The sequence below is a fragment of the Panthera tigris genome, chromosome B3 (assembly GCF_018350195.1).
Source record: "Panthera tigris isolate Pti1 chromosome B3, P.tigris_Pti1_mat1.1, whole genome shotgun sequence".
NCBI classification, from domain to species: Eukaryota; Metazoa; Chordata; class Mammalia; order Carnivora; family Felidae; genus Panthera; species Panthera tigris.
Window position 1 is genome coordinate 141,656,288 of NC_056665.1, and position 27,151 is coordinate 141,683,438.

General features: G+C 60.0%; 3 protein-coding genes across 6 annotated transcripts in view; 1 reads left to right on the forward strand and 2 right to left on the reverse strand.

Annotated features, from left to right (window-relative positions):
* Window positions 1-5,086, reverse strand: part of SLC25A29 (solute carrier family 25 member 29) — a 21,591-nt gene extending 16,505 nt beyond the window's left edge. Inside the window, exon 1 of one of the 2 annotated variants that reach the window (XM_042990545.1) lies at window positions 4,878-5,086. The gene's annotated coding sequence lies outside the window, so the exon portion shown is untranslated. The remainder of the gene's footprint in view (window positions 1-4,877) is intronic. The other variant, XM_042990543.1, reaches the window with a different exon arrangement.
* SLC25A47 (solute carrier family 25 member 47) overlaps window positions 1-16,018 on the forward strand; it is an 18,922-nt gene extending 2,904 nt beyond the window's left edge. The window contains exons 2-7 of one of the 2 annotated variants that reach the window (XM_042990535.1): window positions 10,053-10,198; window positions 12,129-12,172; window positions 12,503-12,574; window positions 13,281-13,463; window positions 14,552-14,864; window positions 15,150-16,018. In XM_042990535.1, the coding sequence (XP_042846469.1) occupies window positions 10,171-10,198; window positions 12,129-12,172; window positions 12,503-12,574; window positions 13,281-13,463; window positions 14,552-14,864; window positions 15,150-15,430 (921 nt within the window). In that variant the 5' untranslated portion in view covers window positions 10,053-10,170 and the 3' untranslated portion in view covers window positions 15,431-16,018. Of the gene's footprint in view, window positions 1-10,052; window positions 10,199-11,747; window positions 12,173-12,502; window positions 12,575-13,280; window positions 13,464-14,551; window positions 14,865-15,149 lie in introns of those variants that run through there. The other variant, XM_042990534.1, reaches the window with a different exon arrangement.
* A 2,686-nt stretch (window positions 16,019-18,704) lies between these two features.
* Window positions 18,705-27,151, reverse strand: part of WARS1 (tryptophanyl-tRNA synthetase 1) — a 31,382-nt gene continuing 22,935 nt past the window's right edge. For both annotated transcript variants that reach the window (XM_042990532.1, XM_007094909.3), the window contains exons 8-11: window positions 25,822-25,934; window positions 25,442-25,615; window positions 21,076-21,216; window positions 18,705-19,941 (exon numbers count right to left, since the gene is read on the reverse strand). In XM_042990532.1, the coding sequence (XP_042846466.1) occupies window positions 19,780-19,941; window positions 21,076-21,216; window positions 25,442-25,615; window positions 25,822-25,934 (590 nt within the window). In that variant the 3' untranslated portion in view covers window positions 18,705-19,779. The remainder of the gene's footprint in view (window positions 19,942-21,075; window positions 21,217-25,441; window positions 25,616-25,821; window positions 25,935-27,151) is intronic.

Consider the following 27,151-nt stretch of genomic DNA (forward strand, 5'->3'; position numbering starts at 1 on the left):
TATTTTGCCCAGCTTTTATCATTTCCTACACAAGACGGATCCAGTGTGGAAGAATTAGAAACACCAGCAGGAAAAGAGGAAAGGAAAATGACCTCTTTTCTCCCCACCCCTGAATCTGCTGGATTCAGTGACAGGGGCTGTTTCAGTGACAGGTGAGGTGGGATGGGGAGGGCAGGACGGTCAACTGGCTCCCCACTCACTTGGACTCGGCGCCCCTGCTCACTTCTCACCTGCGCACAAGGGGCTTGGCTGGTCCTCCCCGTCTACACTGGGGAGTCTGCCACCCCTTCCCACACTCCGCTTTCTTTCAGCTCCCGGAGTGACTTCATTTGTTGCTCTATGTGTTTATCCCCTCTCTTCCCCTAGAATGTAAGCTCCACCAGGGCAGGGACCTTCTCTGTCCTCTTTGTTAACACTAAGCTAGGTGCCCAGTGGGGGACAGAATCATTCAGTGGCCAGAGCCATGGAAGGTGACGGACCCTGGGTGGAGGGGGAGGCAGGCGGGAGGCTCCTCCCGGCCGACAGCCTGACCCTTCTCCAGGGGTGCGTGTTCTGGGAAGAAGGTGAGGGCTGGTGGGGGTTCTGGGTGATAGTTTTTCCTACAGTGTATTTTTAGAGGGGTGCCTGGGTGGCTCAGTCGGTGAAGCATCCTACTTCGCCTCAGGTCATGGCCTCACGGTTTGTGAGTTTGAGCCCCCAGTTGGGACGACGGATCCCCTGTCTCCTCTCTCTGCCCCTCTCCCACTCATACTCTCTCTGTCTCGAAAATAAATAAGCATTACAAAAATAATAACATGTATTTTTAGAATTAAAAACTTCGGAAACAAAGTTTCTCTCCTCCAGGCTGCAGTGGGCCCCGATAAGGAGGAGCCTGAGAGAGGGGCAGGATGGGACCTGGGTTGGGATGTGTGTGCATGTGCGTGTGCGTGTGTGTGTGTGTGCAGAGCCAGAACCCTGCCCGTCTGCTTTGACTCGAAAGCAGGGATCAGCCTGCCAGCTCTGGCAGGGGCTGAGCGGGCAGCTGAGGAGCCAGGCCTGGGTGAGGGGAGTGGGGCCCTGGCCCGTTCTGCCCTATGGCCCCAGCCACAGGCTCCCCACTCTAGACCTCCGGCATGGAGCCTCCCAGAAATGTGGCTAAGACACACCTCACCAGACCTAAGGAATCAGACTTAGGGAGCAGGGGGGCTCGAGACCTGCATTTATTTTTTTAAGTGTATTTATTTGTTTTGAGAGAAAGAGAGCATGCGGCAGTGAGAGAGGGGCAGAGGGAGAGGGAGCCGGAGAATCTCAAGCAGGCTCCTGCTGTTGGCGCAGAGCCCTGACCCGGGGCTTGATCCCACGGACTGTGAGCTCGTGACCTGAGCTGACATCAAGAGTTGGACACTTAACTGACTGAGCCCCTCAGGCGCCGAGAAACCGGCATTGAAAGTGGCCCCTTCCGGGGCTTTTAGGTGGCTCTGGGGGCCGCAGGTTGAGACTGTCTCCAAGGACAGGTTCGGGAACTTGACTTCTGCAGTCTCAACTTGGGCCCCTCCTGGCTGCGTGACCCTGTGAGCCTTCTTGGCCTCGGTTTCCTCATTCGTAAAATGGGTTCAGGAGGATCCTAGGGACCAGAGCAACTCAAAGAGCCCCACGGGGCAGGTGCTTTTGTAGGAAATGGAAGAGAAGAGTTGACTTAATTATTCAGCTGAGGTATTTGGGGTTTCTTACAGGCATTTTCAAGTGTCCAGCTGGGGAGGGGAAACTCTGGCCCCAGAACTTCTGAAGGCCGCAGCGAGCAGGTCTGGGGGGTGGGGGGCACTGGGGCGTGAGCTGTGGTTGGCTGCCTGGCACTGATGAGAACAAACTACCCTCCAGGTCTCTCCCCCAGCGAGCATGTGGCTGCCATGGGGCTGAGCCTCCGCCCCTCTTATCCCATCCACTCTCACAGAGACTCACCCCCCCTCCCCCCGACTAAGCGAGTCTTTCTACTCTGGGCCTCAGAGGCTGAAGGGCCTGGGACCCCTTGGAGACAGGCAGCCACTGTCCTCACAAGTTCATGGTGCCCAGAGTTCTCTTGTTAGGTAGACTTGAAACGATTTGCTTGAATTGAGTCAACCCCAGAGTTGCCACCATGCTGTGTGGGCCTCTTGCATATTCATTTCCACTGGAAATTTTATAGTTTTCCCCAGGGCTGCCTCTCCAGGTGAGCTGTGGGCCTCCCTTGTGCTGGGCACCAGCCCCAACCCACTTGGCTTTGGAGTGACCAAGAGACTGGAGCGAGGGAGGCTCTGGCCAGATAGTGTTGTTTAAGTTTATTTATTTTGAGAGAGAGAGAGAGAGAGAGAGAGAGAATCCCAAGCAGGCTCTGCACTGTCAGCACAGAGCCTGATGTGGCCCTTGAACCCACGAACCGCGAGATCATGACCTGAGTCGAAGTCAAGAGTCGGACTCTTAACCCACTGATCCACCCAGGTGCCCCGGCTCCGGCCAGGTTGTGAGATGACCAGAAACTCAAGATGGGAATGATATAAATAAACGCAGGGCAAATGCTTCAAGTATAAAAATAGAGCCTGCAGGGGGCCTGCCCCAGAGTGCCGGACCTGGGGGCCCCAGCGGTGGTCTGCAGCTTGGATCGGGCCATCCGGTCAGGAGAGAGGAGCTGGGCGGAGGCGCCCAGCCAGGTGAGGCAGACAGCATGTGCTTGCCGCCCACTCGGAGGTCGTGTGGCGCACGGACCTCCTGGAGCCCACCCTCTGGGCTGGCGCTGGGGCCCCGTGAGAGCCCGCCTGGCTGTGCCCTCCCTGGGGCCACACACCGTCTGGTCTGGGGGACGAAGGAGCAGACCGCCCACCCGGGGGGAAGGCCTGTGTGAGGGGCGGGCATCCGAGGGCAGTGGCCAGAGGAGGGCAGTGTGTCTCCACCTGGGCCGTGGTCCCGGTGGCAGGGTGAGCTGGAGTTGACACCACGGAAGGCGGGGGACGGCGTGGCGGCGGACAGAGAACGACGCACACGGAGCCCAGAGGCGCGTGGGGACAGTCCGATGTGGCAGGCAGGCCCTCGGGGAGGACAGACGCGGGAGGAGCCTGGGGCAGCTCCAGAAACAGGCGGAGGAAGGGACAGAGAGAAAGCCTGCAGCATCCTAGAATGCAGAATCCTGGAGCTGGAGTCCCCCCTGTTCCAGAACCTCTCCCTGAAGGAAGGGCCTTGTGCCGCCGCCCGGCCAGGCAGCATCTTCCTGGAGCCGCTTCATGTGGACGGTCCCTCGTCTCCCACCTGCCTTGCTGCTTTGGGCTCTGCTCTCTGGAGTCCTTGTCCTCGGTCCCCCGGGTGGCACGTGGGGCTGGCTGGGGGCCACTCCCTGCTGGTCCAGTGGGGGGGTGGGATGCCCGGTCGCCTGAGCTCCTGGGAGTCCCTGCCATCTTCCCCGAGCAGCTCAGCTGTGCCCCCCCTTCCTGGAGGCCTCTGTGACCGCCCCAGTGGAGACTGGCTTCTCTCTGTGACAGCCTGGCCACACCTACCCGTTTCCATCCCTGGCTCTCTGTGGCGGCTTGAAAACACGTCCACTAATTCTCCTAGACTCCCTACTTCCTAATGTGCCTGTCACTGAGTGTGGGGCTACAGTGAGTGACTCACTTCTAGTAAATAGAAAATATTCACTGGGTCGGGGGGGGGGGGGTGCACCTGGGTGGCTCACTCGGTTAAGGGTCTGACTCTTGGTTTCGGTTCGGGTCATGATCTCGCGGTTCATGGGTTCGAGCCCCGCGTCGGGCTCTGTGCCGACAGCTCGGAGCCTGGAGCCCGCTTCGGATTCTGTGTGTCCCTCTCCGTCTGCCCCTCCCCTGCTCCTGCTCTTTCAAAATGAGTAAAAATCTCTCAAAAATACACATTTAAAAAAAATTTAGTAAAAGAAAAAATATTCGCTGGGAATGACATTGTGTCACTTACAAGACGGTCACCGAGGCATTGTGGCCGCCCCCTTTCTCTCCCTCTTGGATCACCAGCTCCAGGGGAAGCTGGGAGCCATGTGGGGACCAGTCCTGTAGAGAGGTCCCTGCGTTGAGGAACCGAAGCCTCCAGCCGACAGCCACACGAGAGAGTCACCTTGGAAGGGGGTCCCCCTAGCCCCGCGTCAGGCCTTCAGATGGTGCAGCCCGTGCCCACGGCTTGACCGCAGCCTCGCGAGAGACCCTGAGCCACAGCCAGCCAGCCAAGCTCTCCCCCGATTCCTGACCCTCAGAAACTGCGAGGTAATAAATATGTGGCATCTGAAGCTGCTAAGTTTGGGGATAATTTGTTATGCGAGAATGGATAGTATATACTCCCCAGCTGGGCCGGGCCTGCAGGGGGGCGAGGGTAGCATCTAGGCCACTTCTGGACCCCAGTGCCCAGCACGAGGCCTGCACGGGAACACGCACGCCGGAATGGGCGGGTGAACGAGTGCCTGCCTGGCAGAAGGCTTCAGGCTTCAGGTCCCGCTTTGGAGGGGGCTTCCTGTTCCTCAGTCCAACTCCCTGCATCTTGGATGGGGGGGGTGGGGGATCAGAGGTCACCTTGTTCAGATGCAACACCTACGACCCCGGGCCAGCAACCATCTCAGCCCTTTGGGCCAGTGCACTCCAGGGTTCAAGATGCTTCCCGGGCAAGGCCTGAAGGGGTCGCCACGGTCTGGGAGATGCTGGAAGAGGCGGGACAGGAAGGGCTTGAGCCTTGGCCTGGGTGCCGAGGGAGCAAGAGGCAAGGCCAGGGTGTGGGCAGGGCCGGGCCCGGGAGCTGAAGGGGCCGACATTTCGGGGACTCATCAGCAGCGGGGTCAGGCCTGACGCTGCTGGCCGGCCATCCGAGCCCCACCCCTGCCGCATCTGATTCCTAGCCTCAGGAGCCCCGACGGTCCTTACCTCCCTCGACCCCTGTCCCGGGGTAGCTGTTGTCCCTGTTTGGCGATAGAGAAACTGCATCTAGGAGATTGAGTCCATCGATGTCATCATGGCAGAGCGGGCCTCGAATTCTTCTCCTTGCTGGTTCCCGCCTGCTCTTTGTCTCTGGCCCACAGTGTCCCCGTCTGTCCCGCGGGAGTGGCTCCAGGGGGCCGGGAGCCTGAGTCTGAAGCCTGTGCCAACGTCAGGGGTAAAGGCAGTGCCCGGGCAGGGAGGCGGCGGGGAGCGCTCTGTTACATGCTTTGTAGCTGCTGGGGTGGCCGGTGACACGAGCGGCCTATAATCGCACCAAGTAGAGCCATGAGTGGGGACGGAGGGGATTCACTTGCGAGGGGGGTAAGGGCCAGACATCAGGAGGGATGTCGGCCCTGAGTTTCTGTCAGGGGCCTTCTGAGGGGTCTGGAAGGATGTGGGAGGGTGTAGCTGTGCCCGTGGAGGGGTGGGGGGTGGGGAGGGGTCCACACGTGGCCAGGTAGGGCAGGAGGGTGCCAGGAGGGGCTCTGTCTGGGGCTTGTCCGGGATGTGGGCTGTGGTCAGGCTAGGGAAGAATATGTTTTGTAGTTGTGGTCTATTTTCTGAGAAGGGAGGGAGGGCCCTGTAACCGAGCAAAACAGAGTTCGGGCCAAGTGCAGACACCTGTGAATTTTGTCTGTAAGCTTGGCTGGGGGGCGGCGGGCGGGGGGGGCTTTGACTAGATTCCTTTCAGTAGCCCTGAGGTCCCTCCCTCCCGGGGAGGGGGCCACACAGGCTTAGAGACCCCAGGCCCGGGGCCCTAACCCCTCGGGATGTCAGGAAGGGTAGGGTGTCCAGAAGGACTGGGTCTGGGGCTCATCTCACCCCACACCCCAGCCACACCCGGAGACCCCCTCCTTCCAAAGATGGGTGCATTCTTACCCACCGCCTGGGGCCGTGCGGTCTGCAGCAACCAGCTGGGTGTTACGTAGATCAAAGCACGGCAGGGCCCAGGTCCAGTGCGTAGACTCTCATCTCCTGTCCCGTGTTATAGATGTAGAAAGCATGGCTCGGGGGGTCCGTGGCTTGCTCTCGGTCACAGAGCGAGCTGGGTGAGAGCCTGGGCTCTCCTGGCCGTGGAGGCCCATTTTCTGGAAATGCCAAGGCTGGCAGTCTCTGGGGCCAGCCTGGGCCCCCGTGCCCGCTCCGGGCCCCTGAACCATTTCGCCCAGAGACCCCACTGCCTTTCCTCCACCTCTCCAAACCCTGCCCCAGTGGCAAAGTGTGTGAAAATTACGGATAGAGCAGGTGTCTTTGACCCAGCCATCCCCCTCTGAGTGTGCTCCCCCGAAAGGACAAAACCCCCCAAAGCAGGCTTATGGGAGGCCTTTCTGTTATAAACTGGAAACAAGCCAACGTGTATCACTGATGAATGAAGTCGGGGCGGTGATATTTAGAGTGCCTCGCTGCCTGCCAAGAGTGGCTGCAAGAACTTTACAGCCACTGACCCTTCGGTCCTCCCAAAGCTGTACAGCAGTAGGCAATAGAATTTCCACTTCACGGACGAGGACACTAGGCGGGCTAGGGGTTCAGCTGGGTCACACAGTGGGGACGGGCCGAGCCCAGGCAGCCTGGCTCACTCCTGCACCACCCCCCCCCCGCCGCCGCCATGCACTGTACCCCTTGGCCACACCACGTGCACCCGTGGACGGGCACAGGAATGGAATTTGCAGGAACCGTGGTGACAAGCCGTCCCAGGCATGTTGATAAAGGACGGAAGCAAATCACAAAATGATAGTAAAAAAGAAAATGTTTGTGTTTGCCTGCATTTGATGGGAAAGGAGGGCCCACACCTCCACGTGGGGCTTTCACTCTGCTGCCTCTCTTCTGTCTGGAGGGCTTTAAAAAAAAAAAATAACTTATTCCTTTTCTTGTGAAATGTAACAATGGATTTTGGAATGTGTCAAGCCCCTTGGCCAGAAAGTCCCTGTGCCTAGTGGGGCCAGTGCCAACCCCTTTCCCAGAGCTCTTTGCGGCCGCCCAGGCCTGGGTTGTTTGTGTGATGTGTGTCTCCTTCTAGAAGACCGGCTGAGCAGGGCTGCGCTCAGCGGGGCTCTGGTGTTGCTGGAGGAGGCCTGAAGCCGGCCTCGGTGCTAATAATGGTAATGCTTGCCCGTTGAGATGAACGGCCCCAGAGGGTTCCCTTGGCCTGTGCCTTCTGCTATCCGTGCTAGACTCAGAGCTGTAACACTACTGGCCCACGGTCACACATCTGAGAGGGCAGAGCCTGGAGCCAGACCCAGGCTGTGGGGGCCCAGCTTGAGCTCTCCCCAGACCGTGTAGGGCTCTCCCCAGCCAAGACCTCTGCCTGCCCAGCAACCCACTGGCCTGTCACCTCCTGTGTCAGCTCAAGCCAGTGTGAGCAGGTGACTCCACCTGCCTTGGGGCGGGGGAGGGGGGGGTCATTCATTTGTATTTTCAACTGTCAGTCCACTTACCCCTCACCCTTCCACCCCATCCATTCATCTTTCCATCTGTCCATCTGTCCTTCCACCTGTCCATTATTTAGTCCATCTGTCTGTCCATCCATCCACCCACCTATCTATCCACCCATCCACTCACCCCATCCATCCATCCACCCAGCCGCCCACCTATCCATCCATTCATCCATCCATCCATCCATCCACCCACTCACCCCATCCATCCATCCACCCACTCACCCCATCCATCCATTCACCCAGCCACCCATCCACCCACCCATCCGTCCGTCCATCCATCCATCCATCCACCCACCCACGTGCCCACTCACCCCATCCATCCATCCATCACCCATCTATCACCCATCCACCCATCCATCCATCCATCCATCCACCCACCCGCCCACTCACCCCATCCACCCATCCATCCATCCACCCATCCATCTATCCATCCACCCATCATCCATCACCCATCTATCACCCATCCACCCATCCACCCATCCATCCATCCATCCATCCATCCATCCATCCATCATCCATCACCCATCTATCATCCATCCATCCATCCATCCATCCATCCACCCACCCACCCGCCCACTCACCCCATCCACCCATCCGTCCATCCACCCATCCATCTATCCATCCATCCATCCTTTGATCTGCCCATCTGTATTTACAGCTGTCCATCCATCTACCCACCCACCCATCCATCCACTGACTTGTTTCCTCATGCATTTATTCACCCGGCCTCCCCAGGGTGCCTGTCCTCTGCTGGGTGCTGTGGGCTCAGAGACAAATCTGGCCCAGCCCTGCCTGCCAGAAGCTCACGGCTGGGTGGGGAACCTTTAGACCTGTCCCAAAGCAGCCCAAACAGTGAGGTGGCATGTTTTCTGTTTCTGCTGCAGAGAGGGTAAAGTTTGGGCATGTTTGCTCGGGAGACAAAGGGCAGGTGAAACTTGGCTGCAGCGACTGAGAAAACACCTTTGTCTTGTATGTCACCGTCTTGGGCGGCCCTTCCCAATGCTGCCCACCCCCACATACACACACCTTGTCCCCTCCCTACTCTGCCCCTGTCCTTGGCACTCCCTGCTGTTTGGCAGTTTCCTTACCTCTGGGTTGTCTGTTCCCTTCTCCCCAGAATGTAAGAACCACGGGGCAGGGACTTTTGTCTGTGTGGTTATTGCTGTGGCCTCAGAACTGGGATTTGAATGCAAACAGCCTGGCCCCTAAGCAGACACTGAGCTGTGTCTCTCTAAAGGCCAGGATGGGTGGCAGGATTGACCTGGGACGGGCTGCATTCTGCCCTTTGCCCTCTGCCTTGGTAGCTGCCACCACCAACCCGTCCCCCCTTCACCCCGCAATAGCTGGGCAGGAGGGGATGTGGCCCCGTCACACCCAGCCTGTTCAAGGCTGGTCTGCATCTGCCCATCAGAAGACAAGAAGACAGGTAGACACACAGTCCCTGACCTGAGGGCCACCTGGACCAGTCTGTCCGAACCCTGTGACATCACCACCTGCCCCTCTACCCGGGTCCTGCCAGCTTTCTGGTCAGCGGGACACTCACTTTGTGTGACCCTGGGCAAGTGCGTGGCCCCCTTGAAGCGCTGCCCTGTGGCTCATGTGGGAGCACATGCTGAGCCCCTGGGAGGGCCCGTGGGGTGACAGCCACGGGGGCAGAGCTCATGGGCCTCAGGGCCTGGCCCTCGGCATCCGAGAGGCGCTGGTATTTCCAGAGTGTTCCATCACATCCAGCCCTGCCACTTGCTTGGCCTTGGACAGATCTCCCTTCTGGGCCTCGATGGCTCCATCTGTACAATGGGGACCATCGGCCCTGCTTCCCTCCCGGGGCTGTGATGAGGATCGTGTGAGCTGGCAGAGGAGGAGTGCTTGGGAAACCGTAAAGAGGGGTACGCTGCTGGGGGGCGGTCACTGTTTTTATAATGGTTGCAAACGACCTCTTGTTGGAGTGGCTTCCCCTTCAGGAGCGCCCTGGCTTAGTTAGAGGCCGGGCAGCAGCCCAGTCCCTAGCAGTGGGTCCATCAGGGCTTGGTCCCCACTCAGTCGGTGCTGGGCGCTGGGGACCGCGTGGAGGCAGACCTGGCCGGGCCCGGGGGAGCAGGAGACGGATGTGGGTGCACAGGGACAGTGCGGGACCAGGGCAGTGGGAAGCGCGTGGGGCAGACGCTGGGCTGTGACCCGCCTTTGCTCCCGGAACGGGGACAGCCCTGCAGCCCGCCTGTGCCCACCCCCACCCCCTCCTGCCAGCCGGAGCTGCGTGAGGACGGGGACCGGGTCTTATCAGCCTCAGCTCAGCCTCAGCTCCGGTGGTGTTTGTTGAACGAGTGAGGACGGGACTTGGAGGGCTCCTGGGCAGGAGCAATTCCAGGGGAGCTGGGGAGGCCCGAGGACACCATGAGGGGACAGGGTCAGCACAGCCCCATCCCTGGACCTCCTTGGAGGTGACAGGACGTGGCCTGGGGCCCAGCCCTGCAGGCAGCGTGGAAGTGAGCCTGCCACCTCCTGTGGCCTCTCCCATGTTTCCCTGACACCTGGGTCCTGAGGGCACTGGGACAAGGGTCCTTCGGGGGGTGGGGCGGGAGAGAGGCCAGCTCCCCGGCGCCTGGGTATGGGCATCGACCCGCATGGCCTCTGCCTTCGGGGCCACTGGTCAGCGGGCTCTTGTTTCCTGTCCCTCCCCCGGCCGCAGGTATTTAAGGTCCGCGAGGAGCCGACCCAGTTGCTCTTGGGGCCACCCCAGTGGTGGTGCGGACCGTTGGCAGGCAGGCAGACCCCAGGACCTTCCCCCCCACACCACCACACTGTCCATGGATTTTGTCGCTGGAGCCATCGGAGGTAACGGGCAGGGACAGGGGTACCAGGAGGGGCTGCGACGTCCTGTGGCCTGAGAGCAGGCTTCCCACAGCAGTGGGGCTTGAGGGGCCCCCGGAAGGGGTCAGGGCCCGGCGTGGGCCGCAGGTGCGGGGGGGAGGTGTGGGGACAGGAGTCTGTTCTGGCCTGGCTGTCTCAGCCTGGGAGGCGGCCAGGCAGGTCTGGGGGTGGGGACACCCGGTGGGGGTGGGGGGGCAGGAGGTGGTCTCTCCCTGTGCCAGGGGGTCATCAGTGTGGGGAGGGATGGCTGAGCTGTGGGAAGGAACCAGAGGTCGGGGAGGAGTTTGAGGACAAACTGGCCCGGGTCTGGAAACTGGGGGTGGCGTGGAGGGGGAGAGGCCCCGCCAAGCCCTGGCCCCACCCGCTGGCAGGATGCATGTTGTTCCGGCCTTGCTGGGTTCCCAAACTATTTTCCTTTCTGGGGAAAGGGCTGGTTGCGAAAGACTAATCCCGAGAGATAACCGGCTTGTTAGGAGACAGGCTGGGAAGGGGCTTTCCCCCCGGCCGCTGGTCCTGCAAACTGTGAGGCTATTTTGGGTGAGGCACCCTTGGCCTTGCTCGTCTTGGGAAACAGCCGTGGGTGCTGGTCGATGCTGCTGGGAACGGTGTGGGCTGTTCTCCTCCCGTCAGGAGGGGACAGCAGTGCCGATCCAGGAAAGACTGGAGCCCTGACCTCACCAGCCACCTTTCTGAGGTCCTACCATGCGCCGGGCCTGAGGCCAGCTGCTTCCCTGGATGTTGGCCCTCTGAGGAGGAGGCTCAGAGAAGGGGCTTGACTTGCCCAAGATCACAAAGCCAGGAAGGGCTCCCGAGTCCTGTATTTTCCCTCCAGGCCAGATCAGACGAGGGCCTTGTGGAGGACAGACATGACGTGTGTGAAGCGGCAGCAAAACCACGTGACAGGGGCTCTGATCAACATGGTTTCCGGCACGAAGGCAGGCCAGATACAGGGGTCAGGGCGGGCCCCAGACGGGAGGTCATGCTGTGGCAGGGCTTTGATGGATGAGTAGGAGTTTGGTGAGGTCTAGCTGTGTGAGGGTCAAGGAGGGTAATTCTAATCAAGTCATTCAGTCAGTCCTTTGCTTCACTTGCTTTGTTCATTCACTCATTCATTCATTATTCATTCACTTTGTTCTTTCATTCACGCACATTTATTGAGTCCTGGGATGCCTAGTAAATAGGGCACAGCCCCCAAGTGCCTTATTGTCCTCAGATGCTCTCACCACCAGGCCACCCCTGGCCCCCAGGGTGTGTAACCCCAGGGGTCTGTGGCTCTCTGGCTTCTCCATGGCGGTTCTGGGGGCTTAGACATCGAGGTCTGCTGTCAGGAAGGGAGAAAGGAACAGGATAGTGGCACCTGGCCCTTTGCGGAGAGAGCACCCTGGTCTAGGAAGCCTCACGTCCCACTCTGTTCCATGCAGACTTGTGGTTCCAGGCGGTCCTTCACAGAGCCCTGGGGGACGTGGGCTTTCCCACCTGCCGGCCTTTGCTGGGTCCTTGCCTCTCCACACACACACCCTGCAGCCAAAGGCAGACAAACCCCTCACAGGCCTGAGGGCAAGAGCTGCCTGGCTGGGAGACGGGGCCCAGCCAGTGTCGGAGCAAAGGCTCTTCCAAAACGTGACGCCGGGGCCGAGGCCGTGGAGCGTCTCGGGCTTTCGGCACGAGGCACCCCTGGGCCAAGACATGGAAGGAGAAGTTGCTAGCAGCTTGGCAGAAGCGACCTTACCTTCCGGAGCCTCAGTTTCCTTCTCTGTGTCAACACCGATATCAACGTTGATGAGACACCGCGTGGACGAGAAGCGTGGGGCTGCTCTCGGCGGGAGCCGGTCAGGGTTCGCCCCCCTCCTCACCTGCTCCTGCCCCTCACCCGGTTCGTCTGGTTTCCTTCCAGGAGTCTGCGGTGTTGCTGTGGGCTACCCCCTGGACACGGTGAAGGTATGGCGACAGCCAGGCCCCCGCCGCCCACCCAAAGGCCCTTGGCTGGGATTAGGCTACCCTCCAAGTCTCCTGCTTCCATCCGTGGCCAGAAGAACTTTCCGGCATGCTAATCAGACCAGCCCTCCCCATGCCCCTCAGGACCACGTCAGCCCCTCTGTCTCACCTGTGCCTTAGGTCTCCTGTCTCACATGGGGGCTCCTGGTCCCCACTCTGCCCACATTCAGCACGGCGCTGACGATCAAGGGGTTGGCTCTTTCCCTCTCCCAGGCTTACTGGCCTTGTGCTAGGCCTGGAGCCACCTCTTCCTGAAGCCTGCTTCTCTCTCAGGTCAAGATCCAGACAGAGCCCAAGTACAGGGGCATCTGGCACTGCGTCTGGGACACCTATCGCCGAGAGCGGGTAGGCCTGGGGCCAGGGTAATGGGCAGGGGGACGTCAGGGCCTCAGACCCCCACCAGCCAGGGGATGCTGAACCCCATTCTGAGCTCTGTCACCTTCCAAATGGGGATGATTGTACCAACCTGCTGGGTTTCTGAGGATGAGAGTCAGGCGTCCAGCACACAGGAGGTGCTCAGAAGGAGGTCCTGCCTTCAGGAGAGGGTCCACAGGTGGCACCTGGGGCCTTTGAGGGTCAGGGAGGGACCCCGGAGTGTTTGCATTTCTGTCCCCTCCAGGCTGGGCATCCCTTGAAAGTGGCACTGGGTGGTCATTAGGTGTCCCCAGCGTCCAGCTCAGAGCCTGGTCCAGAGGAGGGACTCACGTGAACTTGGGGCTCGACGCTGGCCCGGGGGTGAACAAATGAAGCATGCCATCCCGCATCATCACCATCGTCACCGTCATCAAGTAGCTGCCCTAGCCCAGCCTAGCCCTCTGTCTCTTCAGTCCCTCACATAACCTCAAAAGTGGGGTATTACGATCCCCAGTTTACAGCTGGGGAAACCGAGGCCCTAGGCAGTAAGAGACTGGCCTGAGGTTCCCATGGCAAGGGAGGGCAGAGCAGGGGTGAGACCCAGTCCCGTTGGCCCAGGGCCCCTCTCGACGGCCCTCTTCCTGGCCGGGCCCCCAGCCTGATTTGGGCCCCCTGGTCCCGTCTGCCTGCCCTCCAGGTGTGGGGCTTCTACAGAGGCCTCTCGCTGCCCGTGTGCACCGTGTCCCTGGTCTCGTCCGTGTCTTTCGGCACCTACCGCCATTGCCTGGCACACATCTGCCGATTTCGGTATGGCAGCACGGACATCAAGCCCGCCAAGACCGACATCACGCTCTCGGGATTTGCCTCCGGCTTGGTCCGCGTGAGTGGCAGGGTGGGGGTGGGGTGGGGTGGTGGGGACAGGGGGCCTCAGGACTGCAGGGTCAGGAGAGCCCGAGCCGGCCGCCTGGAGGCCACCAAGCCCGGCAGATGGGGAAACTGAGGCTCGGTGAGGGCAGAGACGGGGCGAAGGCTGGGGGCTGTGGCTGAGGGCTCAGTGGATTCTCGTTAGGCGAGTGACCTTGGGCAAGCTAGGGGATCTCTCTGAGCTTCTGTCTCTTCGTCAGTAAGAGGCGTGGTGAAGAGCAAGTAAGGTTAGGAAGGGAAAGCCCCCAGCATGGAGTCTGACAGGTATGAGCGTCCAGAGGATGGCGGACGGTATTGTTAGTAATATTGTCATCAGTGATGTCCTGTTACTTACTAATGTCATTAAATGTCTGCATTTAGTGTTATATTATTCTTACGTTAAATACCTACGTTAATTGCGTAATACGTAAAGGTCATTAACATATTAATTCTGTGATACCTGCACGAAACTGTCCCACATATTTACCCAACACCTACTGTGCGCTGAGCCCACTCTGTGCTAGCAGAGTTGTGTTGCTCAGGCACAAGCATTGACTCTGAACCCTGCTGCACCGTGACTGCTGGGCCAGCCGGAGGCTACTTTTTTTTTGGTTTTAATTATTATTATTATTACTTAGATGTTTACTTATTTTTGAGAGAGAGAGAACAGAGCACGAGCAGGTGAGGGGCAGAGAGAGACGGAGAGACAGGATCCGAAGCAGGCTCCGGGCTCCGAGCTGTCAGCACAGAGCCCGACGTGGGGCTCGAACCCACGAACTGCGAGCTCATGACCTGAGCCGAGGTCGAACGCTTAACCGATTGAGCCACCCAGGCGTGCCCCCCGCCTTTTAAAAAATGTTATTTATTTTATGTTAAATGTTTATTTATTTTTGAGAGAGAGAGAGAGACAGAGTGCAGCAGGGGAGGGGCAGAGAGAGAGGGAGCCAGCCGGAGGCTTCTGGAGGCCGGGCCCCCGATGCTGCTGTGGGCAACAGGAGGCTACCGGAGGCCAGGTCCAGGGGCGGAGCGGCGGGCACCCCCTTATCTCTGCCACTTCCGCTCCAGGTGTTCCTGACCTCGCCCACCGAGGTGGCCAAGGTCCGCCTGCAGACGCAGACGCAGCAGCGGCGCCCCTCGGCCTCGTGGCCCTCGGCCGCGCCCCCCGCGTGTCCCGCGCCCCCCGCGAGTTCGGGGCCTGGGCCCAAGTACCGAGGACCTCTGCACTGCCTGGCCACGGTGGCCCGTGAGGAGGGGCTGCGGGGCCTCTACAAGGGCAGCTCGGCCCTGCTCTTCCGGGACGGCCACTCCTTCGCCACCTACTTCCTGTCCTACACCATCCTCTGCGAGCAGCTCACCCCCACGGGCCGCAGCCAGCCAGGTGAGGGGGGGCTGGGGCCTGGGAGGTGGCAACTGAGGCCGGGAGAGGAGGCGTGGACGAGGTCGTGCCAAACGGGGCGCCGCGGTGCCTCCCAGGGTGGGGGCCGCGGCGCCCTCCAACCCAAGAGTCGGGCCAGACCCGCCGCGTGGCTTCGCGCGGGTCACGGTGGTGGTGGGGAGCCCCGGGCTGCGTTACGGTGGGGCCCCTGCGCGGGGGGCCCCGCTGGCCCTCCTCCGCGTCCCCGTCTGGTTGGCGGCCGGGGCACTGGTGGGTCTCTCCCTGCAGATGTGCTGGGCGTGCTGGTGGCCGGGGGCTGTGCCGGGGTCCTGGCCTGGGCCGTGGCCACGCCCATGGACGTGATCAAGTCGCGCCTGCAGGCGGACGGCCAGGGCCAGCGGCGCTACCGGGGCCTCCTGCACTGCGTGGTGAGCAGCGTTCGGGAGGAGGGGCCGCGGGTCCTCTTCAAGGGGCTGACGCTCAACTGCTGTCGTGCCTTCCCCGTCAACATGGTGGTCTTTGTCACCTACGAAGCCGTGCTGGGGCTCACCCGCGGCCTGTCCACCTAGCTAGTCCCCGCGCCCCAGGGCCGGCCCGCCAGCGGCTTGCAGACGTCTCGTAGCTGGAGGTGGCGGAGGAGAGTGTGGGGGTCTGGGCCCCGTTGAGCCACCACCCGGTGGCCGGAGTCAGCCGTGCCTGGGGCTTTGCTCACCCAGCTACGGACCACGAGGAGGTTCAGGGGCCCCTCTGCCATCAGCCTGGGGCTGGCTTGAGGGTCTCGTGAGCCAGGGAGGAGTGAGCCTCTTGGAGGAGGACATCTGTCACGTGCAGTCGTTTGAACGTTTGGTGAGTTGGTCGTTCCAGCTTCCCCGGGGCCTCTCCCTGCCGCCCGTGTCTTCGGAGCACCCCTGCACCTCCGTCCACTCACCCAGTGTCCGCTGGCCACCGTCCCCGCGAGGCCCCCGCTCAGCTCTCCTCTGTTTGGTGAGCGCCTATGCACCCGCCCGCTTGCTCCCCTGCGCCGGGCTGCGCAGAGAGGGCACTGCCCGGACGGCCATGACCAGCTTGGTGTCAGACCCGCTCACACACCCTTGCTCTGCTGGGAGATCCCCGAGACTCCGCGGGGAGCCGTTGACAATAAAACGTTTTTGTTTGAATGTGCTCAGTGGTGCTGCTCCGCGGTCCGTGGGGCGGGTGACCGGCTCCTCCCCAGAGGCCAAGCCTCCACAGTTGTGTGGCCGTCGTTCCCACTAGGCAGATGGGCACACTGAGGCCCAGCACGCTGGCTGGCTCCACTCCCTGCGCCTTTGGGGCACCGAGCCCTGCCACAGGGGGCCATTCAGCTTTCAGCCTGAGGCCTGACCCCCCACCCCCACCCCAAACCTACCTCTTTCTGGCCCCTCCGCTGCCGGGACATCTGGCTGTGAGCCACCTTTCCGTGGGGGTCTGGAGGAGGGAGGGGTGGGTGTGTCCTGGGTGCGCCAGGTACCTGACACAGGTCACCACGCAGCCTGGCGGCAGGTGAGGAAACAGCTCCGAGAGGGAGGTGTGGGGGGACTCGCGCCTGCACTTTTGAAGCCCTCTTGTCGGCCCCGCGTGGCTTCCAGTAGTGAGTGGCCCTCAGGGCTGGGGCTGGCAGCTGGAGCCCTCTGGTGAAGCCAGCCAACACCTGCCTCGATGACACTCACTCACAGACACTGGCCTTGAGCGTGTGCTTGCCCCGAAAAGACCTCTCGTGTTCTGCTTCCGGGACACACGGGTGGCCCTCCCCTCCCAGCCCGCTCCTGTCACCCTGAGCCAAGTAGTTGCGTTCTCTGCCAGGAACACGCTTCCCCCTCCTCTGCCCGGCTGACTCGGCACCCCCAGCACCACCTCCTTCGGGAAGCTCTCCCTGCCCGACCTGGGCTGCTTTTTAGGCCCCCACAGGACCCTGGCTCCTCGTTTGGTCTCTCATCCGCCCCCCACCCCCGACACCCCATTCCACCCGAGACTGTGAGCCGCCTGAGGGCAGCACATGTCTGATGTGGATTCCATCCAGCACAGGGCCGAGCACATAGTAGGTGCTCAGCGGGGGTGTGGAATGAGCGGATGATCCCGCAGTAGGTTCCTGGAAGTTCATCCAGCTTCAAGGTGCGGAGGCTGGTGCTCCAGCCAGGATCTAGGGAAACGGTGCCCCGAGCGAAAGATGATCCGTCAAAACCCGGGCCCTGTGTCCGCTTTTGGCGGGAAGACCACTAGAAGCACCCATTTATTTGCTTTGGCCTCGGAAGGACAGTCGTTGGCAGTGCTCCCGGCAGCCGGGGAGCGTGGGGACCCCCGGTCCCCGAGCAGCCGGCCCCGCCCGTGGAGGGGAAGTGGCTTTGCAGGAGGGCCTGGTCCGCGGTGGTCCTCAAGCTCTCTACAACCGCTAGGTGACATGGCCCTTCGGACCCGGCCCCGAATTTCAGAAATGGGGAAGAGAAGGCGGGCCCAGCTGGATCTTACCCTAACCGTGGCCACCTCGACAAAGTCCAGACTGCACTGGAAGTTTCAAGTGGGAGGTGCGGGGTGGTCCCCCCGGGACCCCCACCGCCGGTGCTCACGGGAGAATCCAGGGCTCTGGGAAGGGCCACGGGCAGAACTCCCTGGGAGAGCTGCAGTCTGCTGGCGGGGAGCCCCCTTCTCGTTCTCGCTCTGACGTGCGCTCCGGAGTGTGTGTTCCCTAAAATATATATATATATATATTTTAGCAAAATGTGGGTGCGGGAGGGGCAGTGGCCCTTAACAGCAGTGACCACTGGGTGAGTCACCTGACCTCTGACCCACGGTACTGCTCCCAAGAACCAAACGTGAGGTATGGCTGCTCCGGTTTTACAGGGGAGGGGGTGGGGGTCCCCAGAGGTCAGGAGGCCTGCCCGAGGTCCCACAGCCTAGGTGGGGAGGAGCTGGCCTGTGAGGGGCCACAGCCTGTCCTGTCTACGGCCTCCACACTCCTCCCCCAGTGCTCTGCCGCCTTGGCGACTTCACACGCGGCCCCTCGTTTTAGCCTCATGGCACACCTGTGATGTGGGTGCAAGGGGGTAACGAGAGGTCGTGTGGTTGCGGAGGGCCACACGGCCGTGCCCTCCTCTGTGGCGGCTCGCCCCACTGGCCGCAGCCGGCCGAGACGGGGCCGGGGACTCTGGCCAGCAGGAGTCGGGTCGGGTGGGGGGCGGGAAGGGAGACGGGTGAGGTCGTACCACATACCGGTACCAGGGTGGGACCCTCGGCGCCCTCGTTGGTGACACGGCCCCTCTGTGTGTGTGGAGACAGCAAATAAGGCCGGACGGGCCTGCCGAGTCGCAACTCAGCGTGTGGCCTCGGACAAGCCCCACTGCCCTCTCTTAGGCTGTTTCCCCACCTGATGGGGATGGGCGGGGGGAGGGCTCCAGGCTCCCATTCGGGCAGGGCCGGCCCAGCTTACAGCCCAGCTCCCGCTCCACCGGCACCGCCACTGCCCACCCCATGGCCGCTCCCTTGTCCTCGGGGTGAGGACAGCCACCGGCTGGGGCATCTCCACCGCGTGACGGCCAGCACCGCCGCTCGCGGGGACACCGCCGTGGGACAGCCAGCACCAGGGTGGCCACCGAGGGCTAGAAACCAGGCAGACGGGCTACCTTCCGGCCGACTCCTGGGAGCCTGCATCCCAGCGCCAAGGGGATTTTCTGTCTGTGTCTCCGCCCCACGTCACCCCCTGGCGGGACCCCGGGACGCAAGGGCCACCCTCGGAGAGGCCTCCGCTGTTGGCGGCAGGCGCAGCACGGCCCTGGGCCTGACGCGGGCCTGCTTGCTCCTCGAACCCCAGACGCGGCACCGAGACACAGGCAGGACTGAAGCAAGTTTATTCACGCCAACGAGTGACATGAGGGAGTGGACCCTGTGCCTCCAGGAAGGACAGACACCTCAACCAAGGGCTTTCCCTGAGATAGGTCTTCCGCTTTTCCAAAACCATACAGGGCGCACGGTTCAACAGGCCTCCCGTGGACGCGCCGCCGAGGGCCGTGAGGGCGGCTGCACGCGGTCTAGCTACATCCACCTGCCCCAGGGCACTGCTCTGTGCAGAGAGACTTCGACGCCAGTCAAGTGTCAAAACAAAAGGATCTGCAAAGACAACAGACCCCTCAGCCCCGGGCACCGTCAGTGCGAAGCAGCCACCGGCTTTCAGCGTGGAGTGTCAGGGTTACTTGGTGGGGGCGAAGTATTAGTACGCTCAGGGAAAAGCACGATTGCTGGAGTGTGGTGCATGCACGGTCTGGAGTGTGGTAAGTGAACTGGAGAGTCTTGCCCACAGAAGACTCAATTTAATAAGAACTGGCCAAGCTGGGCCAATGAAGAGCAGCCTTCAAGCTGGGAGCCCTCTTAGCCAAACGGACAGCAAAGCTTTTAGCTGGCGATTCTTTTACATTTTGGGGGGCACAGGGGGAAATACATCTGTGCCCGTTAAACTTCCCACATAGACTTTTCGAAGCACGTCTCACTCTATGATCGGGACGTTCTGACTGCAGATGCGTATGCACGCTCCACATTCGTTCACAGAGCAGGTTCGGAGAGTAGGCTGGGAACCCGCAGGACGTTTTCAATGGCAGCTGTCCTGCGGACCTGACAGGGTGGCCAGTGGTCACTGAGCCAAAGGTCTCACCTCTGGGGGCTGCTCTGTGGGAGAGACTCCAGCTGGACCGTCCGACCACGAAACGTTAGCTGGCACCCAATCCCCAAGGGTTTTGCCGCAAGAGACAGAAAGGAGGGCATCACAGGAAGAAACAGTATGGATACACACACAGGGCTTACAGATTCCAGGCCAGGAATTACCGTGTGACAGAGCCTACGGATAGCGGTGATTCGATTGAGCTGGGATTACTGGTAAATTACATCTCTTTTATAAGCGTGTATAAAACGAATGTTACTGAAAGTCGTAGGACAGCTTCCGGGGAGTCATGAACTCTTTCACGATCTCGTCCGTGACCTCCTTGCGCCTGGCCTGGTGTTCGGCGATCAGGGGCTGCAGAACCTCTATGAGGATCTTCTTGAGCTCACCGGTGAGCATGGCTCCACTCGTGTAGTCCTGCCCGGAGGGAGACAGACCGCAGTGAGACACGGCTGCACGTGCCCGGCTCACCCACGCGGGGCCCGGTGCACGGGGGGCGCTCGGCAGAACAAGAACCTGCATCTTAAACTGCGCGATACGCCCCCCCCCGACGAGTAGCCACGACCCGCCACTCGCCCCACCCGCCCTCCTTTCGGGGCGGCAGGACTCCAGGCCGAACAACGGCCGTTCCCTTCAGCTTTGCCAGCTTGTCTAAATCTTTGCTGACTCTCTTTTCATTTAACTGTGAAAGAAGGACGTGCTCACTGAGCGAACTTGACACAAAGTACAAAGTAGCAGCAAAGGCGAAGGAAAATCCCCTGCAGAGCCAGCACCCAGCAGCCGAGAGCCACTGCCATCCTGGCGTGTTTCCTCCTAGATTCTTAACTTTAAGAATAGCTGATCTCACTGCATTTCCAGTCTGGTAACTGCGATCACTGTCATGGGCACGTTGTCCGTGTCACTGCAAACCCGTGCCTGCGTGATCCCCCGTCCTTCCCGGTCAGCATCCCTTTTGCTGTACAGTCTGCTGTGAACTTCCTGCTATTATCAGTGTTAAACATCCTTGTAAGGAGAGCTCTTTCTTATTCGGGACTACTTCCTTGCAAAAGATTCCAGGGCCTGGAAAACCTAAGACAAAGTCTACGGACATTCCCTGGGCTCTTTCTTCATGCTTCTCAGCAAACTGCTCGCGGAGAGGCCGTGCCGCGAACACCTGACTCACCTGCGTGGGCCTCGAAGCATCTGCAAACACCACAGCAACACAAACCTGCTAACTCGGTGGGGGCACTATTTTAACTCCGATGCCGTCTTGTGTGAACCTATCTAGACAGATTCCATAGTGTCCAGTAAGAGCAGACCTGTGTGTGTGGGAACCACACCACACTCAGTGCTTTCTCTTCCACGAACTACCCGTCATGAGGCTTCCTGCATGTGGTTAAAGCAGATGGACCTCCTCGGTTTTCATCTCGTCTCGGCTGAGCGCCTGTCCCCAACGCCCGGGCCCTAAGAGGCTCCGACCCCCGTAAGCTTGGCCGCCACCCCTCTCCCCTCCCCGCCACGGCCGCTATGACAGAGCCGGGGACCGCTGGACCCTGTGGCCTGTGGTCCCACCTTCCTGATCTGCTCGAGCCTGTCATCGTCCTCGAGGAAGAAGGTCAGGTACATGAAGGACACGTCCACGTCACAGTTGCCTCCAAACTCCCTGTGCTCCTCGACGGTGTCTCTCCCTCCGGAAAATGCGTGTTTGTTGACCTGCACCAGTAAGAGCACAGAGATGCTGGTTGGTTTCGGCCGCCCCGCGTGCGGAAACTGGCTGCGAGCCGAGGGTGGTGGTCGGGCCAGTGACTGCCTTCTGCCCCATCAGGTCCCAGACGGAGGGAGGCTGGGGTTCACCGTCGGGAGGAGGAGCCCCACGAACTGTCCCTCCCCGTCCATCAAGCCCGGGTATGTGCCAGCGGGGCTGACTGGAGAGGCGTGGGGGTGGGGATTAGCTCTGGTCCCCCCGACCCCAAGAGACAGAACAGAGCTGGGAAAGCCAAAGCACCGCCTGCACCGGAGCGGGGAGGGGTGGCCTACAGTTCTCCGGTGACGGGCAGCCACCAGCCACCTTCAGAGTGAAAGAGACCACCACGGAAGGGCGGCTGCTGCCTTCACCGCGTGGAAGAGAGAGTGGGAGCCACAAGAATGGGGCCAGTAAGAGAGAGCAGAGCCCACAAGAAGCACAGAGGCAGACAGCGCCTGCGGCAGCCCCACCTAAAGATACGCAGTTTCAGGAACTGAAGAAAGACTCGGAAACGAACAGAAGTGGTTTTTTGGAATCGCTGAAGATAATCTTGGGAGAAATCAGGGCCAAGAGACGAGAGAAGAGAAGTTAAAGAGGACAAATTTTCCTCAACCTTCTTTCCACAAACATTTGAAACCTGCTATGTACAAATGTCACCCTGTTTTTTTTTTTTTAAGGTTTATTTATTTTTGAGAGAGAGAGAGGGAGTGAGAGTGAGTGAGCGTGAGCAGGGGAGGGGCAGAGAGAGAGGGAGACACAGAAGTGGAAGCAGATTCCAGGCTCCAGCTGTCAGTGCAGAGCTCGAGGCAGGCCTCGAACTCACGGGCCGCGAGATCATGACCTGAGCCAAAGTCAGACGCTTAACCAACTGAGCCACCCAGGTGGCCTGTCACCGTATTTTTCTTTGATGGGGAAAAGGGGGGCAGCGCTGACAGTTTCTATGTTGAGATGTTTACCCCTTCTCCCCAGGACCGCAGGGCAGATTACTGACTGGACGCCACGAACAAGCAGCAGCGGGGACACCAGGGGCAGAGGCTCTTCCGGCACCAGGGAGTCAGGGACACCCACTCCCGCTGGTGGTGGCCGCTAAGCGGCTGCTCTGGGAGAGCGGGACCTGCCCTGTGCCCTGCGCAAGGGGCAACTGGTGAGGGGTAGATGCTGGTGGGGGGGTTGCGGGGAGGAAAAATGAAGACAAGTGCGGGTTCAGCTTTCCTCTTTTTCACAAAAAAGACCAAGTTATAAAACAAAATCAGTGTAAGCAAACTGCAAAAGCTATTGAAGACACAAAATAAGCAGAAAGAGCACACGGTAGTGGGTTCTCCTGAGGTCTGGTGCCCTCGGGTAGGCGCTGGGGGTCTCATGGGGTCACGGGTCGTGGGGCAGCCCCTGCCTGCACGGACATCTTCCTGTGTTCAGACTCCTGGGCCACGCCGGGCCACTGCTGGGCCTTAGGGAAGACACTCGAGTGCCAGGACGTAAGTCTTGGGGACAGCATTGGCCAGGTTCCACGGGGTGGTTTTAAAGGTGACAGTTCCCAGTCCTTGTCTGAGAGGAAGAGGAGGAAAGGCGTGTTTGCCGCATGTTTTAGGAGATGCACGGGGAACACCCGCCTCCTGTGTGCTACTCCTCCCCGGGCAGGGACTCGTCCAATGATGGCACACAGGCGTGCCTTCGTCATCACGTTAGTTAACCCCGACAACCCAATGACCTCGGTACTTTATGGATGATAATGAGGTGCCGTGTCAAGGACCTGCGGTATGTGGCAGTGAACGGCAGAGCCGGGCTGACCCTCCCCAGGACACCAGACCTCTGAGAGTGGCTTAAGTTTGCCTGCTGTGGGCCTGGCCAGTCCTCAGCACCACTGGGGCCTTGCTCATGGGAAGCCAGCAGGAAAACGGGTTTGTGTTAGGGTGGAGAGCAGCCTTGGTTGTGGCGACCAGAATGCAGCTGTCAGGATCCAAAATGACAGAAGCAGGTGAGACGTGCCAAAACCATGCGATTTTTGCTACAAGAGGAACCTCACTAGTAAGGACGTCTGAGTTGAAGGATGGGGGAACTTGACTCAACCACCGAGCTCTGACAGCCAGTGAACTCTGGCTGCTACGATCCTACGGGAGAGGGAAGCTGGCCTGCAGGAGCCCCAGACACAGGGCAGAGGAGGGCCACTGAATGTCCGCCCCAGAGCCAGAGGCCAGTCTGGGAGTATGCACTAAACGGGTCTTGTTAGCAGAAATCACAAGCGGGGGGGGGGGTGGGGGGTGGGGTGGGGTGGGGTGGGGGGTGGCCAGGCTAGCAAACTGTATTACAGACACTCATCCCGAAGAGGGGCTTCCACACGCCAAGGCCACCTGCAGGAAGGAGGGTCTGACTCGTTGGGCTCTGGTGGGGCCCTGCAGCAGCCTGGGGAAGGCCTGTTTTGGCCTGTACTACAAAGGAGTCGTCCAACCATTCAGTTTCTGAACTAAATCCTTAAATTCAGGCAGCACGTGTATGATCGATCTCACGTAAGCCTGGTCTCAAGGCTATGAAATCGGTACGGCTGCTCCCACTTCCCAAATGACTCCCCTGGACGGCGAGGTCACTCGCCAAGTGGCAGGGCCCAGAAAACCTGGGGTTCCTGACTCTAGGTTATGGGAGGGGCCCATGCACTGGGGGAGCTGGGCACCGGTGCCGACCCCACCACTCCCCAGCTGTGTGGACAGAAGAAGCGGCCTGGCCCCTGAGTCTTGATTTCCTTGCCTACAAAATGGTCACGGCCTCCCTGGGTGGTTGTCAGGACTGAGATCACAGATGTCAACACGTGGCGGGTGGTGCCGTAGCCGAACCGCCGTGTCCCCAGCTCGTCTACTGCGGTTATTCTCAGGAGGGCTGGAGCACATGCTCCCACCCTGGCTCGTGTGGAGCTTCGGACTCGGGAGTGGAAGGTGGGCTTGGGGACTGAGAACGAGGGCTAGCCTGCCCTGTCTGCCCCACAGGCCGCTCACAACCCTGGTGGCCTCTGCAGCTGTGTGCTTTCTGACCCCATGCTCACTGCCCATCCAGCCCTCAGGGTCCTTGATGGTCCCCAAGTTAATGAAAAATGCCCCAGACCCATAAATGACTTCTTTAAAACAACTCAGAACCAAACAAGATGACTTCTCCTCTGGAGAAAAGAGGAGCCTCCCTTCCTCCCCTGCACTCCATGCTCTGGAACTTCCAGCCAGTAGTGAAAGCAGACAAAAAACCCCTGAGTACATCAGCTTCCAACAGAGGGGGGCAGGATTGACGGCACCCATTTCCTGGAAGAGGGTTTTGACATTAAGGGTTTCCCCGTTGTCAACTAGAACCCGCCAGGGACCCCACGAGGGTCAGGGCGGGCAGTGACTCAGAGGGTTGCGTTACGTGCCTCAAATAGTTTTGGCCACTCCCGCTGTAATCTTCCAACCTGCAAACACTCACTGGATTCCAAATAAAACATTCACTGCTTTGTGGGACAAGAGGGGATTATACCCGTACAGGCATTTCAGCACTGGGGAACAGAAGCAGGGCCCTGGAAAATACAGAAACTCCTAACTCTGGTTTCTTTGGTGCGTCAACACCAAACACTTAATGAGCGCCTGCTGCGCGCCGGGCCGGACACAACTGTCCTGAAGGGCACCCACCCACGTCGGGTCTCCGTGAGAATGTGCGGCCCCTGCACCCCACCCTGGTCGTGGCCGCTCACAGGCCAGGCCAGGCGGCACTCTGATGGTTTCTGAGGTGGAAGCCTGGTCAAGCCGGTCATCCCTCTGGCCTTCATCCCTCTCGTTCCTCTAAGAGGAAGTCACCACTACCTCCCAGTGAGAAACAGAAACAGAAAACGTAAGGCACCTGGTCCGTTCCTGGAACATGGCTGCTGTGCAGAAACGCACTAACGCGTTTCCTATCGTTTGCTTACTTTAAAGAAAACCGCTCGGGCACGGTGCTGGTGGGCAAGTGGAAAAGAGAAAAGGAAGAAAAATCCCCACTTCTGCCTAAACAGAACGACGCACACAAAACAAATTCAGCTGATGTCCGGGGATGGGGACAGGCTGCCGCGCGCTTGCAGGCAGCAGTTGTGGACCCCCGAACCCAGGACGCCGAAGGACAGTCCCGCCACCGTGTGCGTGCCTGTGTGTCTCTCGGGCGCGGTCTGCTGTGTGCACGGGCTGCCCCTGCACCCTGGGCAGTGCTCACCTTGGTCTTGATCTGCTTGGCAGTGTCTGTGAGGAAGATGGAAGAGTTGGGGTCGCTGGCGCTCATCTTGGTCTGGGCCCCTTGGAGGGCGGGGAAGAAGGTCGAGTGCAGCAGGGCTGGTTTGGGGTAGCCGATCCTGGGGGCGACGTCTCTTGTCATCCTGAAGTAAGGATCCTGCGGGGCGAGAGGGGCCTCTGAGGGCAGTGGGCAGAGAGGGGCTGGCCGTCAGCCCGTGAGCAGCACCCTCGTGGCCTCCAGGGACGCTCCCGAGCTCCCAGTTAGCTAGCAGAATCGCCCCCCACCCAACACCTCCTAAAACCTCCTTTCCCGTCAAAGGGTGCAGCGCCCCAGACCAAGAACGCCTTGCTCTGCCTGCTGACCTGGTCGATGGCACACGGGATGAGGCACTGGACGTCTGTCTTGTCTCTGAAGATCTGAGGGAATGAGTTGCTGAAGGAAGGAGCGGCCTGGATGGCAGGAAAGCTGATCTTTCCTGAAAGTGCCAACAAAATATTTTTACACAGGACGCCAACTCCTGTTCTGGTTCATTCTCCCAGCGAAAGGGATGAACCCGATGGGCTTCATCCCCTTTAGAGAAGCGAGAGTCATTTCAGAGAATCTGAAAGCACAGAACAGTGGGGAGAAGAAACAACTCTACGGTCTCCGCTTGCGTCTCTTTCCGTCTGTTTCCTCCAATTCCCTCTGCGACTGCTCTCTATCTAGTTTCCCCTTACCGCTTTTCCTACTTGGTGACGTTTGCCCATGTTGTTAAATACGTTTTGTCCCGCAACCGTGTCCTGCAGTGTGTGGCCACCCTCTACCCACGGGTGTTCCTCATCTCCAGTCGTTACAAATTATGATACCCTGGAACCTAAAACTGTTTTCTTATCTTTTGGGTGTTGCTGTTAACACTGCTACTGCTACTTGCTTAGACCCACAAAAGTGGTCAAGGGGCGACGACCTTTGTACGACCCTGACAAGTGGGGCGGGGCCACTGACCTTCGTACGACCCTGAAAGTGGGGCGGGGCCACACTGACCTTCGTATGACCCTGAAAGTGGGGCGGAGCCACACTGACCTTCGTATGACCCTGAAAGTGGGGCAGGGCCCACCCACGCCAGCTGTGCTATGTGGGTTTCCTCAGGCACTGCAGGATGAGTTCTGGGGCGCTGCTTCTCTTCTCCCCTGAAAGTCCTGCCTCTGTGATGCTCTCTCCTAGCAGACACCCCATTTCTGGGGTCCCATTATTCTTGAGGGACCAGGTAGATGGCTGCCCCCACCAGCAGCGCCCCATTGAAACACAGAGCAGTGGTGGCCATTCTCCACATGTGGGTGCTGGGCTCTGCTCAGGGCCTTCCCCGGGCACATCTCTGCTCACAGCTCTATGAGAAGGTGCCACGTGGCCTCCATTCTATAGTCGTGGACACTCAGGCTCAGACTGTTTACACAGCTTGCCAAAGCAAATACACAGCAAGCAGTTGGCCGGGCCAGGATTCAAACCCGGGCGTCTGGAAGCAAAGTGTGCGCAGCTATTCGTACGTCTATTGTCTCCTTTCTTGTCCAGGGCGGCCTTCTCTGCGACATCTTCCCAACGGATGCTGGGATTCCGAGGATAAAAACCCTTTCAAAAGCATAGGATTTATGCCCCAATTGTCAGGATTGAGTCTGACTGAAACATCAAAGAAAAGGCTCATGTGAAAAGCCTCCCGGT